Genomic DNA, 22687 nt, shown 5'->3' with positions numbered 1-22687 from the left:
GAAAAGCTGATTATTTGGAGTCAGTGGGAGAAGAGGCTGTACTTGGAACAAGTGGTATATCCATCAACAGCAGGGCATGAATGCCCTAATCTTCTAGTAGTCATGGGAGGGAAAAGTGGCATGTGGCTCATTGTCAAGGAAATTTCATCCAAGGCAACCTAGTGGGCAAAGGAATCTAAAACAGAGTCATAGAGGGCAGGGGGAGGTAGACCTGCAGAAGCCCAATGGCTGGAGGTTGGGTTCGTTGGCCAGATAGAGTGGTATCTCTTCTACTAGGAACAGCTATCAGAGCCCTCAATGGAAAACTGCAAACAGAACACATGACAGACATTTCCCATAGAATAAAAAGCAAATTTATATCCATCACACCCTGAGGGCATTAACTCTATATTATTTTTGTAGCTTCATTTCTGTAGCCTGAGACTGAAGGGCAAATTAGAAACCAGGCTAGTGTGTGGGGAAGGAGGAGTTAGGCATAGTGGCAAAGACAGCAGGCCTCAAATCCCAAAGCACACTTGATGACATTGAAGAAAAGCATTCAATTGAATATGTGTTTGGAATTCTGATTAGGGCACTGAACTAGACTGGCGTTTCTTAACTTTTTATCATGGAAACTTTCAAACATTTATCAGTGTGAGCAGAGTACACAAATAAACCCCCAATTCACTACCCGGCTTGAGCAATTGTCGAGAACTTTCTTCATTCTCACCCTACCTATTTTTTCCATTCCACTAGATTGTAACAAAGCAAATCTTAGATATTCGATTGTCTCAACAATCATGGGCATGTTTCTATGCAAAAATAAGTACTCTTTTTTGACAACAGTGTCATCATCACACCTTAAAAACTAAATAATAGTTTCTCAGTATCACCAAATCTCTAGTCAGTGTTCAAACTTTCTTAATTGTCCCATTCAGTTTTTATGCAGTTAATTTGTCTAATTCTGAATCCAAACAAAATCCTCCTATGTGTTTGATATATCTATTAAAGTCTCTTGTAATCTGTTGGTTCCCTTCCAATTTATCTGTTGCAGATACCAGTCATTTTTCCTTCGTGTTCTGAATATTCGGGACTTACACAGTTAACATCTTTATCACATGTCGGGTGGGGGAGGGGGGATATTCCTTTATCTCTTTTATTTTCTACAAACTCAAATTTAGATCTAGAGGTTTGATTAGATTCACGTTTGATTTTTTTTTTTTTTTTCCTGTTGGAATGACTCCTGTGTGAGTGGTTTTGTGAGTGGTTTTATTGGGTCACCTCAGGAGAAGTGCAGTGTCTGATTGTCTCCCTTGTGATGTGAGAATTATTCAGTCTGTTAAAGTGTTGTCAGCTTCGTGAATTGTACATTTTCCTATCAGCTTTTTAGTAATGATGTAGCAGCCACTGATGATTATAACCCGCTATGTTATTAGAGTTGCAAAGTATCGATGCTTTCTCATTCCTTCTTCATTAATTTGCTTTCTAAAGGACTTCACATCATTAAATATTTCATTACTAAACTGAGATATAGTTCTACAGAGAGCAAGAAAATACGTTTTACCTTTTTATTTCCAGTTTTCAAAATAATAACTTGATCTTCACCACTCTCCAAATATGGTCAATGGGTTGAATTTTATATTATTTTATTTTTATTTTTATTTTTTATTACTGGGGATTGAATCCAGAAGTGCTCTGCCACTGAGCAACGTCTTCAGCCCCTTTGATTTTTAATTTTGAGCTGGGCTCGCTAAATTGGTGGGGCTGGCCTCAAACTTGCAATTCTACTTTAGCCTCCTGAGTAGCTGGGATTAAAGGTGTGCACCACCACACCTGTCTGGAATATTTTTTTTCCATTTACTTTATGAACTCATGATTTCAACATTTTTATTGCTTTTCAATTTATTGCAGATATTATTCATTTAGATGCCCAAATTGTTCTATCTTTGGGCAGTGAGAACTTCTTGAATTTGTCTCCTATAACCTGAACTTTTTAAACTAAAAATAAAAAGAAATTATTTGGGCTGGGGTTGTAGCTCAGTGGTAGAGCGCTTGCCTAGCACATATGAGACATTGGGTTTGATCCTCAGCACCACATAAAAATAGATAAATAAAATAAAGTTACTCTGTCCATCTACAACTAAAAAAAATTATTTAAGAGATTATTTGTTTACTTTTTCATTAGAATGACAGAGAAAATATTGGATCTTCTTAAGTTATACTAAAGAGTGAACAGAGACTAATCGCAGTAGGTGATTTTGAAAATTCTGTGAGAAAGAAAACAAAATTATTTATGACTGTACTCCAGAAAGACAACAAAATAAAAGATACTATTACAACAGCTCCTGATGATATTTTGCTTTCCCAAGTGAGAACACTGTGAAGTCTGTAAATCTTTTAACCTGAATCAACCAGGTATCAATCTACCCTTCCCAAAAGAGTTTAAAGTATAGTTTGAGAAGGTAGTACATGGTATTAGATAGAATCTGTTTCCCACTAGTGAAGGAAACCTCAAATTTGCAGGATCTTAGTAAATAGTTTATTTCACTTTGTATTACAAAAGTTGTCCCAGGGTTAGCACGGAAGATCTATGGTCATCAGGACTCCAGGCTCTTTCTACTATATGCTTCCTTTTCCTTAACATGCAATTTCTACTGCATGATATAAGATAGCTGCTCCAGCCCTAGCCATTATCTCAACATTCCAATCAACAGGAAGAGGAAAAAGCTAAAGAAAACGATATGAAGATTTCTATTAAGGACAATTCCACCTCTGCCTTATTCTGTTGGCCAGAAAAGAGTCACATGACTATGCCTCATTACAAAAGGATCTGAAAAACATAGTCTTTATTCTGCCTGGCTGGAGGTCCAGACAACCTTCAGGGAGTCAGTTATTCTAAGAAGAAGAAGGAAGCAGATATTTGAGGAAAACAACAATCCCTTCCTCAAGCCATATTCAGGAAAACAAGACACCAAAACAAACAAACAAACAAACAAAACCCTACCTCTACCACTCTTGTGCAGTGTATTTCCATATACCCATGTCTTAAAATCACAGAATAGAGGTCATTCAAATATCCCCTTTTCCCTCGTACGTGTCTTGATTACGCAGGAATTTCTGACATATGAAATAAAATTAGAGTGTATCATTAAATGATATTTGACACTCAAAAATAAACTTTTGAGAGTCATACTCCTATACAGTAGTAATGACGATTGTGTCTCATTATTCATCCCTATCCAGCCCATGCCACCTCTGCTTACATCAAAATTCCTTACTTATTAATTTCATGGTAGAAGTATGTCTCACATATTATACCTCAACAATGTTCCAACTCAAAAGTAGATGACTACTAGAACTCAGTATTCACAGTGTCTGCCATGCACTTCTCAAATGACCTACCAAAGAAGCTAAGGATCAGAGAGGGCAAGAAGCTTACTTCAAGAAAAACAGTTTAGTAAATGACAGAGAGTTTAATCAGTGACAGAGCTGGAATTCCAGTGCAAGTTTTTTTTCTGTTTTCAGAACTCATTCATTCTTTATTATGCTGCTCTGGCATATTCATTTATTTTCTGTTCTTCCACAAAATTTTAGGAAACAAAAACAATCATCTATATGTAGCACAGAGAAACTTCTGTGGGCTCTTATTTGAAGTTTAAAAAGCTTTGATTTAAATTTTAAAAATAAACTTCAAAACTATTTCTGCTAAGAGTTTTATGCTCAGTCTCTCTTTGAATTGCCCACCCCAATTTGGTGATTATCCATTCAACACATTTTCTCAAATAAACTTTTCATATGTGTTTGTTGCTGAGTATATAATGATGAGTAAAACCACACATATCCCTTACTCTTGAGGAGCATCTAAACTAGTGAGTGTGTAGCTGGAGAAGAGATGTCTCCGGAGGGTCCAAGGAGTTCCCAGAGGGAGGGGGAATTCAATTCAGGATGAGCAGGGTTCCTGGCATATGTGATGGAAAGAATTTCAGCAGGAGCCAGACAAATGCATAGGCAGAGGTTTATTTAGAAAGTAGTTACACATTCAAGGGAGAAGCCCTTTTGTAGGTTGGGGTCTAATATTTATAGAAAGGCTATAATTAGGACGGGACTGGACATGGAGCAAGGTAGAGCCACAAAAATTTTTACCTGTTTTCCTTGTGCTCAGGTATTTTATTTTCCAAGGGTACAGGCCAAGGACATGTCACTCAAGATTTACAACTGTGCTTTCTGCACCTTAAAGGCTCTTGGGTTGTTTTCTTTGAGACTCAGTATCTCTCTCTCTTAATCTTAGATCCCTATCTCAAGTGAGGAGACAGCCCAAAGTCACCCTCCAGATGCATGATTAATGCTGTTCTGAGGGGAATGAAGAGAAAGGTAGAAGGTGCCTTGTTGTGATTGGTGGATTTGACTTAGGAAAACCAGGAAGGAGTCCCTGAGGAAGTACAGGGAGGCCGAGGCTGGCATTATAATTCAGAGTTAACCCAAAAAAGCAGAGGCAAAAAGACATTCTGGGGCAGATTGAGCAGCATGTGCGGACTGGCATGAGAGGTGTGCACAGAGGGCTGGGGACAGGGGCAGACTGTAGACTGGGGTGAGAACCTTTGAGCAAGAAGTGAGGGAGCCAAAGAGGAACCCTGCAGTGCCTTGTCTAGAGCCACTGTTATTCACTTTCACAGATGAAAAAAAAAAAAAAAAGACTCAGCACCACTGAATAATTTGCCTGTGGCCTCACAGCTGGTTCCAGTGGTAGATCAGGAGAGAGTAATGGCCCCTGTAAGACCCATGTCCTAATCCCCAGAACCTCTGTGTATGCTAGGTTACATGGCAAAGGGGAATTAAAGTAGAAAAGAGAATGAGGTTGTTATCAGCTGACTTCAAATAGGACTTTCCTAGATGATCCTAGATTGAATGGACCCAGTATAACCACAAGGGTCAAAAGTGGAGGAGGGAAGAAGAGGTTTCCAAGGAGGACTGGACCTGTGACTGTTGGCTATGAGCTGGAGGAGTATGGGTGTCCTTCAGAAGCTGGGACGGTCAAGGACACATATTTTCTGATAAAGATCCTGGGGAAAGGGTCACAGCTCATTGACAATTTGATTTTAGCCCAGTGAGACCCATTCCAAACTTCTGAATTACAAAATTGTGAGACAATTAATTTGCATTACTTGAAGTCACTAAGTCTGTAGCAATTTGTTACAGTGGCAACAGGAAACTTATACCCAAGCTGGGCTCCATGGGCTCCAGAACCCACATTCTTAATTCCTGTACTAGATGTCTTAACTGTTGGGTGGGCTAAACCAGGAACTATGACAATAAACATCAAATCGCTAATATAATTTTGACTCTAAGTTTCTTCAAACATCATTTCCAAACCATGTAGCAAAGGGTATATATATATTTTTTTATGTGCCTCTTAGTTTTGTGAATTTCGAAAGGATGTGGTTATGGCCTTTGACATCAGAAGAGAAGCTCCGCAAGTTGACTGAGGGTTGATAAAACGATAACATTGGAGGTGAGGTGCCTCTGAGCAGCTCTCTGAAGATCAACTGCCTGCCTGTCACATTCCTTTCCCAGAGGCTGTTTGCTCTGGTTGTGCTAAGGGGTGATGCCTAAGACGCATCACTTTTCAAGAACTGGATCATGAACAACTTGATCCTCCTGGAAGAACAGCTGATCAAGAAATCCCAACAAAAGAGAAGAACTTCTCCCTCTAATTTTAAAGTCCGCTTCTTTGTTTTAACCAAAACCAGCCTGGCATACTTTGAGGATCGTCATGGGGTATGTAAGACTTTCTTTTGCTTTTTTTTTTTTTTTTTTTACAATATGTTATATTTAGACTTCACTGACTCTGAAAGATATACATGGAATAAAATAGAACATGGAACCCAAGCATGCTGGGTTTAATAAGCAAAGAGCACAGTAGGGAAATCAGTGGGGAATGTAGAGAGGAGTCAAGAGGTCAGATGTTGTACTTGGTGATTTCACTTCCAAAAACTACAACTTTAACGTTCATCAGCTTTTTTCCCCTACAAAATAATAATATTTCATGTGACAAATGTTATGATTGGATAGAACTTCAACTTTGTATGAAATATACTACATTCTATGGAACATAGACTAGTAAAATATTGTACTTGGTGGGGCCTCAAGAATAATTTAGCCCAATGTTTTTATTTTACAGTAGAAAAAAATAGTACTTGGAATGGTTAAGTGGTAGGTACAGTATTAAAACATGTTTACGAATTCAACTCTTTGTTTTAATGGACAACACTTCCATGATATCTTAGAATTGTTTCCCAAGCATTTAATAGTCTAAAATTTGCAAGGCACAATTGCAGACCTCTTTATCCCTTGGAAAACATCACAGAAGACTAGGCATATTGAGCCATGGTGTTCTGCATGCAGACCAGTGGTTCTTACATAGGGGATCGTGGCTGCTTATCTAGGCCAGTCTTTGATATATCTGAAGACATTTTCATATTCCATAGCATCTGTAATTACAAAAGAAAAAAATCAATGAACACAGCAATGTACTTTGACAGATAAAGCACTAGATGGGGAGTGAGGAGACCAAACTCTGCTTCTCATTAAGTGATAAAGTCTGGACAAATGTCTATCTCCTGTGTCAGGTTTTTTTTTAATTAAAGGACTAGAAATTACCTAACAAAATCCCTTCCTTCTTTAAAAATCCTTTGTTTCTATGTAGTGGCTCTTGTTTAGCCATTCTCAGCAATTCCTCAAAGCATGTTTGGGACTTCTTATTATATCATTATATTGCTTTTAAATCACTAGAGAGGTAGGGGGAGATTGTTGTTTATATTTTACTGAAGGGGAAACTCTATTAGGTGCTTGATGGTTACTTAGAGATAAAGGTGCTCTGATTCCCCATGGGTGTATGACTTAGGAATTGCAGGAATGAGTTTGGAGTCTTTGGAGAGCCAGGTTTTCAAATGTTCAATGAAGTGTAGTCGAGGTGGCTGGCTCTAGAGCCAATGGATGCCTGGCTTTTTAAAGTTTCAGGTGAAATATCACTAGCTTGTCTTTAGAAAAGAATTGGTCATCTTCAGCAGACTCTTACTAATATTTTAGAAGTTAAGCACAAATCACATGGAATTACCTATGTGCAAGGGCCCATTGATAGGTGACCAGGAGCCAAGTTTTGAACTTAAGGGATTCATTGTATATACCTAATAAATCACATAGCCTAAGTCAATTTTTAGTGTATATGTGTGTGTGACCTAATGTTTCCATTAGGTTATATAGGACATATGTACAATCGTCAAATTTCTTGTTTTTTAACACCAGTGATTAATATCCACAAGTAATGTTTTTTAAAAATTTTCTTTAAATATGATCGAAATCTATTAGTAAGAAAGTTATCCAAGGTCACTGAAAAATGAATCTGAATTATTGTTGTGTATTCCCTATATAAATCACATAGTTTGAGGTCATCAATTTGCACATAAGAGTATACTGTACATCACTCATAAATAAACAGCATTACCCTTGTGGAAAGAACCCTTTTATTTTTTAATTAAACCCTTAGTCTTCTCATCTTAAAATGGGTGTGGTAAGAGTATCCATTTCATAAAATGGCAAAGAATCAGATAATATATTTATGCCCAACTATTTGAGATTACCACTTAGCAGATAATAAAAGTCAGATGTTGGCAATTTCATATAGTTCAACTTAGTTCGTAAGCTACTTAATGTATCTTGTCACATAGTCAGCACCTAGTAAAACTTAGCCATTTTTGTATCATTTTTATATCTTTGAAGAAGCTGGCAGAGTGATATAACATAATCATCTTCAAATAATAGGAAATATTAAAAGAATCTTCAAAGCCAAGCTAAGACCAGGGTCCTGGACTTCTATTCTATGGTTAAATGTAAGCATGCGGGGAGACAGACATGCATCAGGAGCCGTACACTCCTGGTCAGCCCCTCTTAGGGTCTCAGCTTCTCTTTTTTGCATTTGTGAAATTATATTCCCAGCAGTTCTAATCTTCTGTCAATTTATAAAACTGTATGAAAATAACCCCTTACATACTCAAGAATAAATTCTGTGCATTGTTTATTCTAAACTTTAAATATCCATTCTTCTTGTCATTACATTGCTAATTGAATGAGCCTTTTATTTTAACAAGTGTTCAGTTTTGGTGTCAGATGGCTGTTTCCCTTATTGAGATGTGCTATACAAGTTTTTCAGAGGGGCCGGGAAGACCTTTCATCCTACTGAAGCAGGGGTCAAAAAGACGCATAGAGTTGGCAGGTGGTGACTCGAGGGTAGGAATGATTTTACGTTCTTCCTATGCCTGCCAATTTCCTTGCAAAATAGTCTCTGGTGGCTGAAATTCTTGAAATTCTTTTTTTTTTTTTTTTTGGTACCAGGGATTGAACACAGAAGTGCTTAACTAAGCCTCATCCCCAGCCTTTTTTTTTTTTTTTTTAATTTGAGACAGGTTCTTGCTAAATTATTTAAACCTTGCAAAGTTGCTGAGGCTGGTTTCGAACCTGTGATCCTCCTACCTCTTGCCTCAGCCTTGCAAGCCACCAGGATTACAGACAGGCTGGAATTCTTTTACAGAGGACAAGGAGAGATAAAAGACTGGTACTTAGCTCATAAAATATATAACAATGTTAGTGATGAGAGCAGAGGTGTTGAGAAGTCCTCCCTCGTAGTTTTTATGGATTTCTCTGTAAAAAATGATCCCATCATGGCCATTTTAGATTACCAATGTGATGTGTCTACTAGCTCACAAATTCCTGGAAATTTACCAATCAGCCAGTGCAAGCTGAACCTATCACATTACAGGCAGACTTAAGTAAAATAATCTCTGGAGAAGTAATCACCAACTGAACAATATACTCAGTTGCATGTGATTGATATCAGATCTTCTTCAGGGGTAAAAGAAAAAATGGACGACCTCTGGCTCACTTTGAGTAAGAACATAATGGAAAAAGTAGCATCCATGGAGAAAAGCATCACAGATTGGTGAGGCCAGTGTAGCCAAGTAGAGCTGGATTCAAATCCTTCTTTACTTTCTGGAAGTGCCTCTTTCTTATTGTAAAAACTCAACACTGCTTGTTCCAAGAGATGTCAAGTAAATCATGAAAAAGTTTGTTACAAGCTTCAGGCTAATTGCGACATAGTAAGGTCATTATTATTCAGTTATGCCCAAGGACCACCTTGAACTTCTGAAAGACCCTTGGGAGAACTGAGAAGGTTTTTCTATTGTATTGCCTCTTTGCACCTTAAGGATCAAGCTTGTAGTGCTTCCTATGGTGTGGGAGCCATTATCACTTACATGGGATGAAGCATATCTTATAACCTGTGTCCTCCCTCAATGAAATATGGCAGGTGTGGAGGTGGTCCCTTTTCCTTGCTTTAGGAAACATTATTGCATAGTGGTCAAAACAAACAAACAAACAAACAAACAGTTTCTGGTGTCATATAGATCTGGATCAAAGACCAGCTTTACTGCTTGAGCTGTGACTCTCTGTAAACCCCATGATGCTGTAAGATTCTCTTTTAAAATCCTCCTATCTCAGCCTCTTGAGCCACTAGGATTATGGGCATGCCTGGTGCAATGGCCTATTTTTTAATTGGCTTGTTCTCAAACTATTGTATATACAAACACATACACAAACACACATACCCTGGATATAAGTTCTTTTTTAGATATGTGGTTTGTAAATATTTTCTCTCAACCCCTGGCTAAGGTAAGATCATCATTATTCTAATGACAATAAAGTAATAACACTTACTGAGCACTTCTATGTGTCAAACACTGTGCCAAATGTGAGTTATTTCATCTAATCCTTATATTCACTTTGTAAGTTAAGAACTATTATTACCCTCATTTATAGATTAGAAAATGGAGAAGAAGGCTTAAGTAACTTGCCTGAGGTCTCTTATGTCTCCAAAGGCTACAGGACTCCCAAACAAACGGTGCCTATTGTTACTAGCATTTGTTACTGGTTAGTAATTGGGAACTGGACTGGTTTATGACAAAGTGTGTGGTGTGTTCCTTCTATGAAGTCTTCAATGCAAAGGGTGTTCCTGAAAATCACCACTCCATGCTCCCCGGTCTCTTGCAATGAAGTATGTTATGAGTTTTATAATTGCCATGTTCACCCCAGGACATGTCTTGTCTTCGTTCACTTTGGGGAGCTCTTGTGTATCCAAAAAGAAATGAGAGAATTGGCCACCTTTTATTCCGAACATTCCCCTAGAATCTGCTGGGATTTCCTATTGGAAGCCACCAACATCTCCCACCTGGGACCACTGCCACCTCTGATTGATTGTTCCTTGCAAGCACTCCACCCCACCCCATCCTGCCATCCCGTTCTCTGCAGGTCAGCCCAAGTGACATTCACATGGTGACTGTAATCAAGTCCTGATGACCTTCACCAGAAACTCAGGTATTACTTCAGTGTTTTTTCTGTTGCCCTGAGGATGGGCACCAGAATCTGCCACACATTCTTTTCTGTCTCAGCACATGTTCCTTTTTCTCCCATCTCCCTAGGCTCCAGCCACACTATGTTGTATTCACCTTTAAAGCCTCCATGTCAGATGTCACTTGTTTAGAAAAACCTTCCTTGAGTTCCCTAGACTAGGTTGTATCCTCCTCCTCCTGTTATGTTCTGCCACACCAACATGTACCGTTTCTTCAGAGTAAATGTCAGAGTTGTGATTGCCTATTTATTAAAATGATTATTTTATTAATATCATTCTCCCACAACAGTCTCCATTGGAGTATTTCTTGGTGAGGCCAGGCATCTAATTTGTTAAAGATGGTATCATCATCTGGAGGGATAAAGGGAGAGTGGGAGAAAAAGAAAGGAGGGAGAAAGGGATAAGTATAGATCCAGTGGAGGTTAGAGTTACACAAATGAACCCCAAGAAGAAAAAGGGTCAATGCCTTAGTCTTTAACTAAGAACTGAGCAAGACTCCTAGGCCATCAGAAGGGAGGTCCCTAAGTGCAGGAGTAAATAAGTAAGACTCCTTGGAGGGGGCATTCGGGCCAGCTCCTCAGTCCCCAACTCTTTTTAGGAGAACCAAGCAACTCTGTTCTCTTTTTCCCTCCACCCTGACTTACTCGTCCTTTCTTCCCTTATCCAGAAAAATCCTCTGAGGATAATATTCTTAAACCTACCTGAGCATTTCTGCTTGAGATTTTCATCAGCCATGGGCTCTCATGTGATTCAGTCAATTCTAGAAAGACTTCTGCTAACACTTGAAGCTTTACAGTCTGCTATCCACCCAACACCCAGAATAAACTTATTATAAATCAGATATTTTCCTTCCCTTCATGGCCTTTGTGGCTGTTTAGAATATTTAAATGAATTCTCAACTATGGCCTATGAGACCACCTTGCCTGTCTTTCTGGTTTCATTTCCCACTACATTCCTTTTATGTGCCTCTACCACATTTGCCTTCTTTCTGAACCTTCAACACTGCCAGCAGAAGGCCAGTACATGTGCTTTGTACAGAAGCAGGACCAAGGTGAGATAAATGAGACACATACTTAAGGAGGTGCACTCTTTCAGGATCATCCAGTGTAGGGTCTTTGCACTAGTTTTTCCCACTGTCTGGAACATCCCAAAGTTTTGCAGAACACGGTTCTGTCTTGTTCCCTGACTCTTCAAACATTTTCCCAGGATCCTGTTTCTTTTTTTTTTTTAGAAGTACATAGATATTTCAGCCATTTGTATTTTCACTTACTCTGTGGATTTATTGCTGTGTTTCCCTGTTTATTTGCTATCTGCATCAACAGGAAGAAGTCTTGATTGCTTTATTCATCACTGTAACACCATTAGCTAAGAGTGCCTAGTACTTAATAGGAGGTCAGTCAGTATCTAGTGAATTAAAAGAGATCGCATAACTTAAATTGAATTCACAAAAGAAGCATCTAGAAGCTAAGAATGAAGACTTGTCTAGCCAGGCAAAGAAAATGGAGTATTGCTGTGCACACTGGGAGTCCCAGGAACTTGTGAGACTGAGGCAGGAGGATTGCAAGTTCTAGACTAGACTGATAACTTAGCAATATCCTGTCTCAAAATAGAAAATAAAAAGGGCTGGGGATGTAGCACAGTGGAAAAGTACCCCTGGGTTCAATTTCTAGTACTACTAAAAGGGGACAAAGATATAAATACATACTTCTCAAAAGAAGAAATTCAAAAAGCCAACATATTTATGAAAAAAATGGTCTACTTCATTAGCTATGAGGGAAATGCAAGTGAAAACCACAATGAGATATCATCTTACCCCAGTTAGAAAGGCGGTCATCAAAGACAACTAATGCTGGTGGAAATGTGGACAAAGGGGAACCTTCATGCACTGTTGGTGAGGATGTAAATTAGTACAGCCATGATGGAGAACAGTAAGGAGGGTCCTCAAGGAAATAAAAATAGATCTCTCCCACTTTTGAATGTATATCCCAGAAGAAATGGTATCAGCCTATCAGGGGATATCTGCACACATATGTTTATTTTTATACTACTCATAATACACGAGATATGAAATCAACCCAGATGTCCATCAACAGATGAATGGATAAAGGAAATGTCATATATATGCACCATGGGTATTATCCAACCATAAAATGAATGAAAACTTATAATTTGTAGAAAAATGTGTGGAGCATTTCACTTAACATTGAGTTAAGTGAATTAAGTCAGATATTGAAAGACAAATATTGCATATTCTTTCATGGGTGGATGTCAAGAAAAGTTGATCACAATGTATAATGATGATTAGTAGGAGTTGGGAAGTTTTGGAGGAAAGGAGGGTAGTAGGAAGTTAGAAGGAACCAAAACATAGTCAGAAGTAGTAAGTTACAGTATTCTTCAGAACATGGGGGGACTATAGTTCAATTTACCCATTTCATCTTACACTATAAATTTACATGATTAAAATAATAATCTAAAAAGTAAAATATACAGTTTTAAAGTCACCAAAATTATACCTGCTTATTATTTTAAAAATTCACATATAAAACTTCTCCCCCTTCTTAAAAAAAAAAAAAAAAAAACAACTCTATTTTTAACCTAACACTGTATGAAGGAAATGTTTTAGTAATTTGTTCAACAAACATTTTTCAAGCATCTGCTGCATGCCAGGCACTGTTCTAGAAGTAAGGAATACAGTCTTAAATAATGGAGATGAGGTGTTCACCCTCATAAGCTTACATTTTGGTGGAGGAGACGGTAAGCAAGTGACTGACTACACAGGGAAGATGTAGACCCATAGGCTCTATAGCAAGTCTGAGCAGCAGTTGGGGTTGATTGGGAGGGAAGATGGTTAGAGAAGAAATGTATATCTAGGCTGAGGTTTGAAAGAGTCAGTCAAGCAAAGAAATGGGGAAAACATTCTGGGCAAAGGGAAGGCACTGAGCTAGAAATAAAGTTGACCTGTGTGAGTAACAGAGCCTTGGTGCACACAGAATTCAAGAGACGAGTGCAGGTGAGAGATGGGAGCCGAGCTGTGTGAACCACTGTGGATCGTGGCAAGCAGTTTGAATTTTATTCCAGCTACAATAAAAAGCTACCAAAGGGTTGAGATATATATATTTATATATCTCCTCCAAAATAATCATTTTCTCATATATATGGATTTTTAATGGTTTAGTCAGTTCATTGGAGAGATATACATTTATTTTATGTACCTGGACAAATGGATAACTTAGCTCCCATCTAGGAATCAATATTCTGATTGTTTCTAAGTATAATAAACACTAAAAATACATGTATCTAATATTACACTGTCTCCTTTTAAAAATATGCATTTTAGGCCAGGTATGGTGGCAAATACCTGTAATCCCAGTAGCTCGGGCAGTTTAGGCACTAGGATCACAGTTCAAAACTACTCTCAGTAAAAGTGAGGCGTTAAGCAACCCAGTGAGACCCTATCTCTAAATAAAATACAAAATAGGGCTGGGGATGTGGCTCAGTGGTCAAGTGCCCCTGAGTTCAATCCCTAGTACCAAAAAAAAAAAAAAAAAAAAAAAATTAGAGTTCCTTAAGTAGGATTACTATGTCATATATTGAAACACTAAAAAATATTGTACCTAATGTTAGACTGAGTCATTTTTGAAATAACTTTTTAGGATAGACTGCCCCAAATAGGATAATTGTGTTATGGGAAAAGAACATTTTCTGGCCTTGATCAATTCACTGCTAAATCATCTTTCAAACAGCTTGAAGCAGTACACAGAACCATCAGAGAAGATTATGTTCTAAAAAGGAACTAATAAAACTAAAAGAAACTCATTGTGATTTTCAAGAACAGTGCTTTTATAAATTTTGAGTGTTATGAGGGGGATGTACAGTATTTTATGCACAGGTGAGATGAATTGATTTAAGGTCAGTCTTAGACATATGTAGACAAACCTACACAGTAGGAGTTGAGGGATACTCAGACAGCTTCCTACTCTGCAAAATATGATTCTGTCCCCATCTTAGGGGGTCTGAAAATTGCACATGAAGGAGCTTTTTGGTTTAGGCCATCTGGCATCTAATCAAGAAGCAAGTGAAATAAGGAAGCTATCAAAGAAGTCATTTTTAACTTCTCCATAGATTTAGATCTACTAATAGGATCCACTGTACTGATGATTTCAGACAGGCTGTAATTCTAGAGAAGTGGAATGAGGATAGGAAGCAGCAACAGGGTGGCTTAATAGAATGGAGCCTGGGCACTGGTGACCTTGGTCAGTTCCTTACTCTATCTGGGGTTTAGCTTTCTTACTCATAAAATCATGGCATCAGGAGTTTTTCAAATTTCTTCATTAGAACTCTCTTTTAACATACGCATATGTTATATTCATCCCCACAAAGAAAACAAATAGAAGTGCAAGTTTCTGGCTGAAGCAGGATGAGGAAGCTGACCAGAACCCCATCTGCCCCCAGGATCATGGGTCCAGAGAGTGAGACTACGTTTATTAACATCAAACATCACCCTTTTTCATAGTCCACACTAAGGTCAATTTCATGTGTAATGATCCAATTTAGTGTTACCCAAAATGAGGTTCTACTAAGAGGAGCACACAAGATGGCACATGGACAAAACTAGTTTTAACATATTTTCAATTTAAATTATGTTTATTATAATTGATATTATGAATTTGTGTTTTAAAATTTATGTTGAGAGTTTAAAGTTTTCTTTTGGAAAACAATTTGCTTATCTGGAAAAAGTGTCAATTTAAAGAATACTATTAAGTATACAATACCATTTGAAGGAAGTTGGGTATGGTAGAATTGCAAAAGTAGGTTATGAATCAAAGCCAAGGAATATTAAATTCAGTAAAGTCTACAGAATAGCCCACAGGATGGGTTAACCATAACTAATTTAATTATTTGTCTATTTATGGATGGATATATAAATTTCTCTAGCTTTTCTTAGTGTAATAAATAATACCACTATGAATATCCTTTTTCCAACCGATTGTGGTGGCCCAAACACCTGTAATCCCAGCAGCTCAGAAGACTGAGACAGGAGGATCACGAGTTCAAAGCCAGCCTCAACAACAGTGAGGTGCTAAGCAATTCAGTGTGACCCTGCCTCTAAATAAAAATACAAAATAGGGCTGGGGATGTGGCTCAATGGTTGAGTGCCCCTGAGTTCAATCCCCAGTATCAAAAAAAAAAAATACTTTTTTCTACATCTTTACACATTTTGGACGGATGTTTCCATTGGCTAAGTCCTACAAGGGAATTATGTTTATTTATTTTAGTTAACAGTTTTTTAATACAATAAAAGAAATATGTTCTTGGTAAAATTCAAAGAGTATGGAAGAATATGAGGTAAAAAGAAAAACTCTGTCTCCATCTCCACAGGTCCCTAGTCTTAACAGTTTCAAATAATGAAATTTATTTTATTAGTGTAGAGGTCAGGAATGCTGCTAAATATTTTATAATGCATAGAAAAGGCCTATAACAAAGAATTGCCCTACATGTCAATGGCGCTGAGCTTAAGAAGCCGTGGTCTATAGAAAACATCTTCAGAGAAGGGCATGGTGGTACCCACCTGAATTCCCAGCAACTCGGGAGGCTGCCGCACAAGGATTACAAATTCAAGGCTAGCCTCAGCAACTTTTATGAGGACCTAAGCAACTTAACCAGACCCTATCTTAGAATAAAAAACACTGGGGATGCGTGGGGATGTGGCTCAGTGGTTGAGCACCCCAGGTTCAATCCTTGGTACAGAAAAAAAAAAAAGAAAACATCTCTAGAAGTGGAATTGCTGAGTCAAAGGCTATTTGCATCTGTTAACTTGTTGAATATGACCAAATTAATCTCCATAAAAGTTTACCAATTAACTTTGCCCAGGGCCACATGTGAGATGCCTGTGTTTTCAAAACCTCAATAACACTGTTATCTTATGTTTTGATCTTTGCTAGTCTGAGAAGTTTTTAAAAAAAAATGGTATTTAAGTATAATTTATTTGCAATTCTGTTTTCTTAGCAACTTTGAGCATGTGGAAATATGTTCAAGAATCAACTACAGTTCTTTTACCTGATTTTCCACAAAGTTGTTAGTAATTTCCTTAATAATAATAGGAGCTCTTGTTTTTATTCCAAGTTATTTCCATTAAAAGTTTGTCATAGGATGCACCCACAATCATCACTTTCTGCTCTACACTTGATTCTACCTGCTTTTTCCTGAACCTGTGTTAACTGAACATTGCTTTTGTGTAAGGAGTTATTTCCTAAAATTCAGTGAAGTCATTATTAACTATATGCTTAGGCTACTGACTCTTCAGTGCTGAAAAGATTTGGAGAAAAAAGTATTATTTCAAATCCATTAAACATCTCATATTTTCTATTCTGTAAAGATGAAGGGCTTTAACCTTATTATTATTTTTTTAATATCTACTTTTTAATGTAGTTGGACACAATAGCTTTATGTTATTTATTTATTTTTATATGGTGCTGAGGATCGAACCCAGGGCCTTGCACATGCTACGTGAGCACTCTCCCACTGAGCCACAACCCCTGCCCTAAATTTATTCTTTGTTAATGGCTACAGAGTAGGTACAGGATAGATGAACCATACCTACTGGAATTTTATGTTTCTCTAAATTTTCTTAGTGTAACAAATAACAACTACTGGGAATATTCTTTATCATCCTTCTGATCCATGCTTCTCAAAGCACACAGAGCAGCGTGCATGACACCTGAAGGATCTACCACAGGCCTGGCACATGGCACTTGGTCCCTGATCTTAGTTTCCACCTAAGTCCTTTTCTCTCTGCCCACTTTTGTAAGCAAATCTAAACAAATGTTCTTTTTAGTCTTAGGACCATGGTATCTTTTTTGTTTTTTTTTTTTAATATTTTTTTAAATTGTAGATGGACACAATATCTTTATTTATTTTTATGTGGTGCTGAGGATCGAACCCAGTGCCTCATGCATGTGACTCAACTGAGCTATAACCCCAGCCCAGACCATGTTATCTTAAACATTAATTGAGCATAGAATTTATTTCTGCATTTTTTGCTTTACTTATAAATTACCACCTAACAGCACAAAGAATTGATTAATTAGAATCTGTTAGTCCTCAAGAAGAATATAAGAGGACTGTCATGAACTTGAGCTTCCTTGGACACAGAAAATCAGGTGGCAGGTGCTGCCTAGCTGCTGCTTTCTGCTAATGGGGTTATGAGGTTACAGGCGCAAAGAATTGCACCATTTCACCCACCCCGAGTTGAATGTGTGCCCTGTAGCCATAACCACCTGTCAACGTAATATTACAGTGTGGTGTTTTAAAATGTCTACTACTTTAAAATTGTATTTCCCCTTTTCTGCCTTTCCTCTTTCTTTGTGCTCATTTTTAAAAATTTCAGATATAATAGAAATATATTATTTTCTCTGTGAAATTCTGCCACCCTGACATTCACAGGAATAACCAACATTAGCAACTTGCAATAATTTTTCTCTTAAATTACTTTTTTTTGGCTATTTCGTAAATTAATATTTATTTTATTTATTTTTCAAAAAATGAAATACTTCTGCAACTCTTTAAATCTTCTCTCATACATTTAATATGCATTTTTGTCCTTCTGTATAGATGAACTTTATTCTTTGTTAATGGCTACAGAGTCATCACAGGATGGGTAAACCATAACTAATGGGATTTTATGTTTCTCTAGATTTTCTTAGTATAGTAAATAACACTACTGTGAATATCCTTTTTCATATGTACTTATACATTTTGGACAAATGTTTTCATAGGATAAGTCTTACAAGGGAATATATTTATTTCTTTTCGTTAACTACTTTTTAGTTCAATAAATGAAGTATGTGATTATGGTAAAATACCCAGAGGACAGAAATATATGAGGGGAAAAGAAAAACTCCTTCTTTCTATCATCTACTCCCAAATTCCAAGACCATTTCCACAACTCTTATGTTCATAGTTTCTTTCAAGAAAATACATTTATAATATTAATAGAGGATTAAATTGTCTTCTGAAATCTACATAAGAATATAGTTCTTCTTCTTTGCTTTCTTTCCTTTTCTTTATCATTATTCTTTTTTTCTTTTTTTTCATACTACTCTTTTTTTTATTGGTTGTTCAAAACATTACAAAGCTCTTGATATATCATATTTCATGCATTAGATTCAAGTTGGTTATGAACTCCCAATTTTACCCCAAATACAGATTGCAGAATCACATCGGTTATTATTTTTTTCAATTTTTAAAATTCTCGCCTTTTGTCTTTGAGAAGTCAGGGTGCTACTATTGAAGACGGCAGACATTAAAGAAACTAAATTGTTTTCCCCACAACCAGCCTCATGGTAAACCACAATGTGAACAAACTGAAGTGAAAAAAAAATAGATGACTGGGTTAGCTGAGTTAGAGGTCTTATGGAAACAAGGAAAGAAAAGAAGGCAGGTGTGGATGGGTCACAGTTTCATGGTTTTACATTGGTCCAGAGAACTGGATGTCAGCTGCCTTAGCCCACGCCTTTCCAGGCTTCCAAGGTTATTTGGGTTAAGTCACATTGAAGGTAGGCTGAGAAGGAGAGGAATCAGCAACAGGGAATTACAAATCACACTGTTTCACAAGATAGTACTTTTTCCACAGAGACAGTAATGATCACATCTTTATTGGATGCTCAAGTCCTAGTAACCCCTGAGTGGCAGCTGTGATCATCCCCACTAGTACTGAAGAACCAAGAGAATGAGAAGGAAGTGAACTAAGATCAGAGCACCCAAATAGCTTACCCAGTGCTGCCTGTCATTGGAAAGATTTAAATCCTGGCTTTTCCAAACCTGAATCTCTGTTTCTCTAGGCCTTCCATTTGAGAACACCCTTTTTCAAAAACCCAGAACACTAAATTAGGGGAATGGGAAGGAATTTGTGGGTCACCTCAAGGAAGATTTGTGGAATTTTGATGGCACAATGGCTGTTCTATATCCAGAAGAGGCATTGAACAACACATTTGAATTGCCTTGTTAAAATCATCATTAGAAACATCTCCTGATCTTAGAGAGACTCTGGTATTGCTGCATGCAGTTAATTTTACTTTGTGATCTCAGGAGTCTTAAATGCCCTACTCCTTTAGATGACTCACTGTGAAAAATATTCTCAGCTGATGCTTAAAATTCCATTACCAAAGCTCCCTGTCAGCTTAAATCTCTGATATAATTTCTAATATAAAGTTCTGTGAGACAAGACAAACTTTAGGCCAGTAGGTAAGTTATACTTTAAATAAAAGAACATTCAGGGAAAACTTTTTATAGGTGAATGGGAGGGGATACAAAAAGCTAAAGAGAGCAAATGTGGTGAATTGAGATGTCCAGGAAGCCAGTACCTTTCATGATTTTGCCCTGGTTTTACAAATAATTTGCAAAATAGACAAATGACTTTTGGTTGTCAAAATCAAATAATTTGCAAAATAGACAAATGGCTTTTGGTTGTCAAAATCATCAACAATAAAGAATTGTTCTCCCCAGTGGTGGTTCTTGTTTACATACTTGTCCAAAAGAAAATTCCCAAAGAAAATGTGGACATAGAAAGAACAAGGACTTATTTTATGGATACCATTTGAAAAAGATAAGGAAAGGAAGTATCCTTTGAGTGACCTGATTACCATTTTAATGACTTTAATTTGCTCATAGATTTATCTAGTTTTTAAAAATCCTCTTAATTAACCCATTGATTCAGAGACTATAATTATGCCACTTTGAAAACAAATGAGTTGCTTCGGATTGTACAACTGGTAAGAAACATGGTTAGGCTTCAAACCTGAGTCTACCGGACCTGAAAGCTCCAGGACTCGTTCTGCCTCACCAAAGCAGAAAGCTAAAGTTCTGTTGTTTTTCAGAAAAGTAGAAATGCCCCCTTTGGAGGGGGGAATCTGACATGTAATTTTTCCTTACGCATCCGCCTGTTAGCCAAGCAAAGAAGGAGCGCTGTTAGGGAGTCAAAGGTGGAGTGGGGAATGTGCTCCACCTTTGAAACCCAGCAGAAGCAGAGATAAACCTCTACCAGGCCATGGCTTGAATAAATAGGTCATGCAGTTGATTGCTTAGCATCAGATTTGGGTAGTGAATATTTTCTATGAAAATCGGAGCAAGCACAAAGCCGTGAAGCACAGTAGTTATGTGGCCTGGCTCTGGAGTCATAAAATTGAGCTTGTATGCTGCCCTTTCACTAAGACAGCTGACCTCTCCCCATCTCAGTTTTCTTACCTATAAAGTGGGGGAATGGCTCAGCAAGGTGGCGCATACCTGCAATTCCAGGTAGTTGGGAGGCTGAGGCAAGAGGATCACAAGTTTGAGGCCAGCCTGGGTAACATATGAGACCCTGTCTCAAAATCTAAAGTATAAGGACTGGTAATATAGCTTAGTAATATAGCACCCCTGATTAACAATTCAATTCCCAGTACCACACACACACACACAAAAAAAAGAATGATACTTTGTTGGATCATGATTAAATGATTGTTCAGTGCCTGAAGTATAAATGCTCAAAAAGCCCTCATTATTGTCTGTTATTGTTTTTCCTGCTTCTCTCTTTGAAATTCACAATCCAAGTTCTATTTTATACAAAATAATACCATATAAAGAAATAGTATATAAAAGCTACTTGCACAAGCTTGCCTTTTATGCAGATTTGTACACATCAGCATCTTGGATTGTTTTGACACATGCAGATGTACAGGCAATGCATTCAAATGTGAGGATAGTGTAGCTTTGAGCTAAGAAACAAGGCTAAGCTAAACCCTGTGGCTTTACCCCAAGTGGTGCCGACAGAATAACAAGTAAGAATGAGGGCAGATTTGACTTGGTCTCTCTCTTTTTCTGGCAGCTTTTGTGTGGTTTCCTTAGAAGGTTTTATCCTGGCATTTTTCAGAAATAATAGAGTTGTTGGAGATGATTATAGACAATCATGGTTTCTCAGAGACTGAACTGTGAGTAGCCTGTTCACTGGCTGCTCCCCAGGGACTGACAGGAGTGAAAAACTGGTCCTGCTATTTACCACATATTGGATCTTCTAAGATCCAAGTAGAACTGGCCTAGGGGCCTCTGGAGACATTGGCCAGACAGGATGCATTGGAAGGAGGAAAATCTGACGCTCATTTGGAAATGAGAGGAATGTTGATGGTGAACTATGAAATCCATTCCAACAGAAAAGCAAACCCAAAAGTGGTGTCACCTGATGGACTAAGAGACATAGTCTCTTAAAATCCATGTTTGGAACCAGTGAATATTAAGAAATCAAAAGGGATCATCTGAGTTGAAATGAAAAAACCTCCCTTCGACATTGTGTGGCTACTGAGCACTTTACACGTGCAAGTCCAAACTGAGATGTGCTATAAAATACAGACACTTAAAAACATAGTACTAAGAAGGAATATATCTCACTAATTTTTATGTTGATCACAGTTTGAAATGATAATATCTTAGACATAGCAGGCTAAATAACATAATTGTCAAAATAATTTTACTTGTTACTCTTACTGTTTTGAATGTGCCTACTGGAAAACTACAAATTCCATGGTTAGCTTGCATTCCTTTTTCTGTTGGACAGTGCTGCTTTAGAATCGCACATAGAAGTTTTATCCCTACTCTTAACTCCATTTAATATTTGCCTCTACTTTATGCTCCATTGCGAAGAGATACTTACCTAGCACTTTTCTACCCAGGGATTTTGCTTGGCTGCTCACTCTACCGAGACTGTTCACTCCCCTAGACCTGCTCACAGATGACTCCCAGGAATGCCTTGTCTCCAGGGTCCTGCTCTAATGACCTGTCAGTGAGATCTACAAAATCTACCTGTCCATTCTCTTTATAGCACTTGGTTTGTCTCTCAGCCTTCCCAGCTTATAATAGGATTACATCCTGATAAGCCCATCATAAGTTCAAAATATTTTATGTCAAAACTGCATTTAATCACCTAACCTACTGAACATCCTGGCTTAGCAACACAATGCACTCTAGAGTACCGCACTGATTGTTTCTCCTAGTGACCATGTGGCTGGCCGTAGCTGAGGCTTGTTGCCACTGCCCAGCACTGAGAGACAGAGTATGGCGCCACATGTTGTTAGCCCAGTAAAAGGTTAAAATTCAATATTTGAAGTACAATTTCTACTGAATGCTTTCACACCATTGTAAAGTCAAAGAAAAACAAAATCCTAAATCAAACCATCTTAAGTCATGGACTATGTATAATATGAGCCCCATGAGAGAGTCTGCAGC

At 37.7% G+C, this 22687-nt stretch overlaps 1 protein-coding gene across 1 annotated transcript in view; it reads left to right on the top strand.

The window, feature by feature from the left end:
* Positions 1-5518: 5518 nt before the first annotated feature.
* Positions 5519-22687, top strand: part of Itk (IL2 inducible T cell kinase) — a 63017-nt gene continuing 45848 nt past the window's right edge. The window contains exon 1 of the mRNA XM_027938619.2: positions 5519-5754. Coding sequence (XP_027794420.1) covers positions 5617-5754 — 138 coding nt within the window. The 5' untranslated portion in view covers positions 5519-5616. The remainder of the gene's footprint in view (positions 5755-22687) is intronic.

The sequence above is a fragment of the Marmota flaviventris genome, chromosome 5 (assembly GCF_047511675.1).
Source record: "Marmota flaviventris isolate mMarFla1 chromosome 5, mMarFla1.hap1, whole genome shotgun sequence".
NCBI lineage: Eukaryota > Metazoa > Chordata > Mammalia > Rodentia > Sciuridae > Marmota > Marmota flaviventris.
This window is presented reverse-complemented; position numbering and strand designations above follow the sequence as displayed.